General features: G+C 37.4%; 1 protein-coding gene across 1 annotated transcript; it reads right to left on the minus strand.

Annotated features, from left to right (window-relative positions):
* Window positions 1-5,011: 5,011 nt before the first annotated feature.
* On the minus strand, window positions 5,012-8,093 carry LOC143261743 (uncharacterized). The gene is made up of 3 exons (XM_076527969.1): window positions 7,978-8,093; window positions 6,609-7,165; window positions 5,012-5,153 (listed from the first exon to the last, which is right to left on the minus strand). Exons 1-2 carry the CDS (start codon window positions 8,089-8,091, stop codon window positions 6,611-6,613), a joined length of 669 nt encoding a protein of 222 aa, XP_076384084.1. The 5' UTR covers window positions 8,092-8,093; the 3' UTR covers window positions 5,012-5,153; window positions 6,609-6,610.
* Between the last annotated feature and the right edge of the window lie 246 nt (window positions 8,094-8,339).

Below are 8,339 nucleotides of genomic sequence, written 5' to 3' on the forward strand. Positions count from 1 at the left end.
TTTATTTGATTCTCCCAAAAAATTCAAATTTGTCGCTTTAAATGCTATTTTCCGATGGTTTGGTACAATCGATCAGATGCAAATTGGTGCGCTGCTGTCACAGTTTTCGCAGGTACGAAGGGTGGTCAGAGAGTTCGCGATCGCTGGTACCACCCTGGCTATGGCAATCGGGATGCGTCGCGTAGTCACCGGGTACACCTAAAATACTAAAACTTTCACCTTTTCACAATAAAATAATTTCGTTCTTTCGGATCTTCTTCCTGAATACGGAAGGAAACCGAAACAGATTTCCAGTCTTGCAATGAGACTGAACAACATTTATTTACTTGATACTTAATCTGTAATTCATTTTATTTTAGTAAATTACGTAATAAATAAAATACGTCGTTATAACAAGGTGGTGTTTTTCCTCTATTTTCTAATAACAAATAATGTAAAAAAAAACATTAATTTGTAAATAATTCATATTCAAATTGGCTGCAAATTTTTACCATTGTATATGAATACGTATGTACTTACTTATTTAATTTATCCTTGCTCAAAAGATATAATTTTAATGCCTCCATAAGGTGTTGTATGTAAGGTGGTTCTCTTTTACTGTAAGATGTCAATAACTTAAGGGCCGCATGTAATTTATTGTGGTTGTTTGGTTCATTTTGCAGTTCTGTTTTTTCGTTTTCGTTCCTTCTTTCTTCCTCCTCACAGTCTAATAAAAATTGTGTGGCATGTATCAGGGTGCATTGCTATCCTGTAATTGCACTCATTATCTCTGGCCAATCAGGTTCAAACTCTCCCATGTGTGATTGAATTGAAGGGCCAGCAGGATTATTATTATGTAGCAGTTTATTCCATGCATTTTTTATGTTCTTTGTTGTAACTTTGAACCACGAATCCGATAAAATGTCAATACAGGTTTTTAATGTGTAATCGTCATAAAATTCATTTATTCCTTGATCATATGTTAAAACAAGTCGCAAAAGCTTGTGCCGGAAAATTCTTTTTATTTTTCCTATGATCCCTTGATCCATTGGTTCCAGGACAAATGCTGTATTAGATGGTAAATATATAATTTTAAAATCTTCCTCTTCTTGTAGCGAAATTTTGTAGGCTTCGCAATCATTTAACATCATTTTACTTTCTCCGATATTTGTTTTTCCTCCTGATATTGTTTTACTGATGGTTTGAAATGGTTTTCAAATCAATCTGAAAATAACGTTCTACCCATCCGTGCATTTGACTGCGATTTAAAAATTACAGGTAATGAAAGTACATGTTTCAAAGCTCTTAGCTTTTTATATTTATAAATTACAATAGGCATAATGCTATGTGTGCCTAACGCATTTGCACATACGCCAATTGTAATTCTATCTTTCTTCGCCCCATGTCCACTAAGACTTTTTGTTGAATGACACAATGACACAAGAAACGAAGAATAGAAATTGATTGATCAGTGACGCGATGAAAGGGGATGTAAAAGTGACGTAGCACGCAGTGCCGCAGGTAGCAAGAAAGCCTGGACGGGCGACCGAAGCGGTGCGTGCTAATGACCCTATTATAAAAAATGCTGCCGATGAGGCGTGCATTACTCGAAAATGCAGAAATGACTTTATTGCCGGAAAGAAGACGGCTCGAAAAAATCATCAACTTAGAAACTACAATTGTTCCGCGTTAAAAGTATTACAGAAGCTATCTATATTAATAAAGCATACGCGACTCGACCGATCGACCCAACACCGTCGGGACATAAGCATACAATAGATTCCGAAAATTACCAATAGTAAAATTAACAATAGTATCTAATTATCCGAAAAGCCGTTATTTCCTGCCTGTAAGGTAATGAAAGTACATGTTTCAAAGCTCTTAGGTTTTTATATTTATAAATTACAATAGGCATAATCTTATGTGTGCCTAACGCATTTGCACATAAGCCAATTGTAATTCTATCTTTTTTCGCCTCATGTCCATTAAGACTTGTTGTTCCGCGTTAAAAGTATATAGAAGCTATCGATAGTAATAAAGCATACGCGGCTCGAACGCTCGACCCAACACCGTCCCTACCATACAATAGATTCCGAAAATTATCAAACGACTCCATCTGTACTGCAAGCGTCTTTCCACAAACAAATAAGCGACCGTAATAATAGTATCTAATTATACCGAAAAGCCGTTATTTCCTGCCTGTAATATTTCCTTCAACGCTGCCTACATCTGGTCGCCAAAATTCTCTCACCGTCACGTATTCCCCTTACCTTCTGCACAACACCAATTACCCAATTACCCACTTTTTCCCCAGTCTTATTACCTGCGCCACGGTCAACCTTCGAGACGCGCGGATTCTTCGTGAGATTCACTCGCAGGTACGATTCATACCTGCAAGTGACTGTTACTTCGGGGCGGTCACCTTTTTGTTTTTCCTATGATCCCTTGATCCATTGGTTCCAGATCAGATACTGTATTAGGTGATAAATATATAAATATATAATATAAATATATCAAAACGACTGCCTCTCTTTCTAGATCCGGAAAACTTGAAAAAACATTGAATCCGAGTGTCTCATTGAAAACTTCACGCCCCTAACGAATCTTCTTAAAAAACAAAACAGACAACGAACGGATAAATACTAACCAGACATCAACGCGTAAAAAATTTGGTTAAGACTCCGTCGATGGTCTCACCATCAACTCAATTCATTCTAAGCCAAGTACAGTTAGTCACCCTAGCGTTAAAAATTGTTATGTTATGTTAAAATATAGTGTTATTGATATCAGCCAATGTTAAAACCATTCTTTATCAACTTACCATCCGTATCACTCGAAAGAGTCATAGGAAATCGCGCAGACTCGGTGTCATACACGATTTAATCGGAGACTTACGACCTCCGTAGATCTAACAGTTCACTGTTCGACCTCGCCGGGAACGTTCTTCTCTAGCCAGTATTCTTGTTGGAAGTGCTTTCCATACAAGTCCACCTTCGTCCATATTGTAAACATTTTCCAAACTTATATTTTCTTCCTCTACCATCTTTTCAAAATCGATTATAAAAGCATTTGATGCATCCTGATCAACACTAGCTTTCTCCCTGTCTATGTTTGATAAGCGTATGCCATGTTGTCTCTTAATCTTGTTAACCACCCATGACTCGCTTTAAATCCCGAATATGACGGAAAATTTTCTCTTAATTCCGCCACCTTGTCTAATATAAGAGCATCGGTTATACGGTCTCCTAGTATCCCTCTTTGTACGAACCATGATAATAATTTTTTATTTAGTATATCGTAATAATGTAGCTTTACTATTTTTCTTCGCTGAAGTTCGCGTTTATTTTCGTTTCCAAGCGCATTCATTTTTGTAGCATCATGTGAATGCGTTGAATTGTTCTAATGCCAATGCCATAATTTTTTCCAATATTTTTAATTGACAGACCTGTTTCTCGAAGATCTTTCAAAGCGTAAAAGCGTTGCTGCACGTTTAATGACGTATATTTTTATGTCGATGCCATAATATTAATAGTAAAGCTATGTGTATGTAATTTAGAGTGTAAAACGATTTTAAAAAACGATATTAATTGTCACAATTTATATATCACTAATTACACTGTCCGACAAGATTGTGACACTCCCTGAACAAGAATCCGAAAACCGAATTGCTCCATCACCCTCAGTTTTTTAAATAAACGAACTTTTGTAAGAACCCAAAATTTTCGACGAAAATGAGGTATTGCATGAAAAGTAAAAACGTTAGAAAGTTCTAATTAGTGTTAAAAGATAGAGGAGAGTTTCCCGAATATAATGGCATGCAATTTATTAATTGTTTTTGGTCCTAAATAACAATAAATTAATGTGAAAATTTAAAAAAGTGTCGACGTGAGCAGTTTCTGCGCAATATTTTTGTATTTTTACGAAAAGTTTTTTGTTCGGCACGAAAACTCTACCCAGGATCGGATTCTGTAGACATTTCTGAAGAAGAAACGGCCCGGTAAAAGCGTCGGAACGATATACATTTCGAGTAGATCGAGAAAATGTTCGACGGCAACATGTACACGACGTTTTGCCGCCATGAGCTTCGCTGCTCGCTTCTCTCTGTCTGACAGGGCCGAAACTACGCGTAATCGACACCGATGGAGAGATCCAATGGGGCATCCACTTTTCGTAAATAATATTTGAACTTTGTTTAGTACTTCAATGTTCTGTTTTTTTTTACATATTTCTGTGGATAATAATCACCAAACTGTGTTATATTTCACACAAAAAATCACACCAGAGTATTTGGAGTTGGTAACTCCTCTATCTTTCAACACCAATTAGAACTTTCTAACGTTTTTACTTTTCTCTTGCAATACCTCATTTTTGTCGAAAATTTTTGGGTTTTTACAAAAGTTCGTTTATTTAAAAAACTGAGGGTGATGGAGTAATTCGGTTTACGGATTCTTGTTCAGGGAGTGAAGCTCTACAAGAATTTCATAGTGGCTATAGGAACCCAAAAATCGTGTCGGACAGTGTAAAAGTATGCCAAGTCTGCCCAAAGTATGCCAAATTTATAAAATTATATGCTTATCCATCGCTCGAAATTAATTTATATAAAAGTCACAAAGTATATAGGAGCCTACTACCTTTTTTAGCTTAATTTTGCGAAATTGTTTAAATATTTCGTAATAGCGATACCTTCCATTTAATAAATTATTTAAACAACGATGAGAATAGAAACTGAAAAGAATTAATGGCCGGGAAGTGTGTTAAAATCGTATCAAATGTTCGAGTCATTATTAAAAGTACGGCTGTTCGTTGTTTAATCAATGACGTAATTGTAGCAAGTATGAACGTAATGAGATAAATTAAACGGCGTGTAATTATTTCACGTGAAAAGCCGCCGAACCGAAAAGCGTAATTTAAAATAAATAGAGGGACCGAAGATTTAAATATTGGTGAGGAAACTTCCGATGGGGAATTAAATTAGCTCGTAGGAAATTTATTACAGGGAGTTGTTGGCTAATTAGCCGGCTGAACAACGTGATTGTATCATCAAATTTTTCATTTTATTTGATCTCGCAGAGCGTACAGAAGCATTACATCGGAATCTACTTTTAGAGTCCTACAGATCGATCGTCATCGCGTTCGCTGTAGAGTCATCAGAAAATCCAACGTGTATTGCTCATCTGCGATACAGAGAATGTGCCGAAATTAAATTTCGCAGTTTCACCAGGCTCGCTGAAATAAATCTACACATTGTTGGAATTATTATTCTCGCATCGGATAACGAATTTTTGCAATGTTAATTTAATTCCCTCTTTTAATGTCCCCGTCTATTTAATATCCTTAATAATTATTATTTAATAATCCCAGAAACTTCAATAAAAATCACTCAGGATTAATGAAATAAAGTTTTGAATTATTTTGTTTCACATGAATTGCTAAAAGTCCACATTTTGAATCCCCTAGGCGCTGTTGCCAGCACATAAACCAATAATTCCCTAGCCTTAAACTGCCACGGATTCGTGAAAGGTCGTTTAATATTTTTTGATTTTGCCCGAGCCCCATGAATCATGCGTTTAATTAAACATCTTATAGAAGAAGAGAAGAAATTTTAATTTTGTAGTGTAAGAAATACGTCGTGCTGCAAAAGTATCCAAACGTAACCTCACATTTACTAGATTCAGAGCTAAAAAATCAACTTTTCGTTTGAATAAAGATTAAAATAGATATTTACTGTATAGATGGACTTATAAAAATAACATTTTCACTAGACCACCACTCTGTCCCCAAACATTCTATTTATAAATCAAATCTATAGCTTGCCACACACTGAATATCCAGAGACAAGCCAGCAATTTATGAAACACAAAATTTCCTGGACTGAAAAACTGAAAAATCTCAAGCTGAAAAACCATTAATTTACTTAAGCTTCTGTCACGAAGGAATCCCAATATTATAATGTCTGAAACTGTTAAACATAACCTCACATTTTTTACACCTGAAGCTAAAAAGGAAATCAACTTTTCATTTGAATATGGGTCCAAACAATTCTGCTCTACATAGTAAAAAATCCCCTAGAATTTAATATCGTAAGTAACCTGCACTGTTATGAATTTATAATCCAATAATTCTCTAGTTTGCCACTTTGCGAATCCCTGTGGATAGCCACCAATTCATAAAACAAGAATTCCCCAAACTGCTAGACTCAGAATTGAAAATTTTTCCTTCTCAACCCTACGAACTATCAATTTACTCAAGCATCTAACTTGAAGGAATCTCGATGCAGAGTGCCGGAAACTGACAAACATAACCACACATTTCCTGAACTTGGATCTAAAAAAGTCAACCCGTCCATTTGAATTAAGTTCCAAATAATTCTGTTCTGCATTGATGCAATTATAAAACAGAATTTCCCCCAGAATTCAACATTGTGAATCTCGTAAAACCAGGTTAACAAATAAACAAAAACTTCCCTAACCTGTTTTACTGTGAATCCCCGAAAGATAGCCACCGATTCATGAAACCGAAATTCCCTAGATTCATAAAATTGCCTGAATTCATATTTCAATAGCACCCCCGCGTTGGTTAACACTCCGAAGTCCCTAAATAATGCTCATTTAACACATTTCCTCACCTACCTCTAAGCTTTTGGGTCCTTGAGGAAACGAAAGTCAGTCATCATCTTGCCAAGGTGCATGGGATGAGTATGAGCCCTCATGTGCATGTGATGCATGTGATCAACAGGTCCTACGGCGGCAGCCCTTATCGCCTGTTGATTGCAGTTGCAGGTCATCCCTTCGCTTTGATGAGTGCAATGAGGCACCTTGACGATAGTTGGCTCAGGAACGACCACCATGGGCTTGGAGGGCACGACAACCAGTTTATCCTTGCAAACTGGGGGCACTGGGACCAGCTTAATGGTCTCGATCACCTGAGTCTGCGGTTCCACGATCCTCTCGGGCTGGGGCTGGGGCTTTACAGTGACCACTTCGGGGACTGGAGTCGGTGCTGGGACCTCGACTCTCCTTTCTACGATCTGCACCTTCGACTCCTGAGGGCAAGATTGAGATGGCTGGATGATCTGCAGAGTCTGCACCGAAGGGACCACCTGCTGGTGCATCATCTGCTGGGGAACCACCTGTTGGGGCACCACCTGCTGGGGAACCACGAACGACTGCTGGGGCACCACGTATGCCTGAGGATGGAAAACTATTTCATAACACACACAATCTCCGTCGGTACGAATTTTTAAGAACTATCAATTAGAGTTGAAGTTTGGAGATCGGTACTACGCCAACAGAATTCACAGTGGCGATGAAATCAACGATATGGCGGAATAGCAGAGTTGGACATTATACAAGTAGAATTTCATTTGAACAATTCGAATAAATTTTATGAATATTTTTTCGTACAGTTTGAAAATAAATTTTACGGATAAAATTTTATTCGACTAATCTTTCGAATAAATTATTCAAATATAACTTTATTCAAATAACGAATTCAAATAATGATTTGAATAAAGTTTTATTCAAATAATGATTCGCGAATAAAGTTTCTTTCAAATAATGATTCGAGTAAAGTTTTATTCGAATTATGTTACATTCAAATAATGATTCGAATAAATTCTCGAATAACGTTTCGAAGACATCCTTTGAATCAATTTTTCGAATAAATTCTTCGAATCACCGAGAAATTAAGTGTTACTGTAACCATAAGCGATAAAAAAAACTTCGAACGCATAAGTTCTCCCTTTAAATTATACAAATAATTACAAAGACTTATGACACAAAATGGAGAATTACGTGTACATTTTCATCGATCGAAATTAACAATCGATGAATTATTTACTAAATGAGAGCTCTTACGAAAAACGAACAACTTTTGTCGAAAACTTTAAATCTCTCACGATTCTCAAGAAATAACACAAAATCAAGATACATGCAGATCATAGTGAATTTATGCGTCGAGAGAAGCATGGTAAATTAGAAAGCACGACGCAATTGCTACCTGAGGAGCCTGGAAGACTCCCAGAGACTGCACAGGCTGCGGGGCCTGCTGGAAGCTGTAACTCTGCATCTTTGGCGCCACCTGCGATTGTTGCACCACGCTCAGGCCCTGCATTTTCATCTGCGACCCATCCTGAGACACCTGCTGTCCATTTTGAGCACCTGGACGGAACTCCACGCAGAAGGACGCCTGCTTCTTCAGCCTGTCCTTCTCAGCACCCGCATCCTCCAAATGGAAATCCTTGGGACTGATCGCCGAGGATTCGGCCATCTTGGTCTCCAGTTTGCCAGCTGGCATTGCTTGCACTGCCATCGCAGCTACCAACAAACCGCACAGACATGCTGTTAACGAATTCATCGATG

The sequence above is a fragment of the Megalopta genalis genome, unplaced genomic scaffold (assembly GCF_051020955.1).
Source record: "Megalopta genalis isolate 19385.01 unplaced genomic scaffold, iyMegGena1_principal scaffold0066, whole genome shotgun sequence".
NCBI classification, from domain to species: Eukaryota; Metazoa; Arthropoda; class Insecta; order Hymenoptera; family Halictidae; genus Megalopta; species Megalopta genalis.

What these genes read in the sequence shown, in the direction of transcription:
- LOC143261743 (XM_076527969.1), bottom strand. Translation starts at nt 8,091, where the DNA reads ATGCAGGGCCTGAGCGTGGTGCAACAATCGCAGGTGGCGCCAAAGATG. An exon ending in GAGTCTTCCAGGCTCCTCAG is followed by an intron (nt 7,166 to 7,977) that starts GTAGCAATTGCG and finishes TTCCATCCTCAG; the next exon opens with GCATACGTGGTGCCCCAGCA.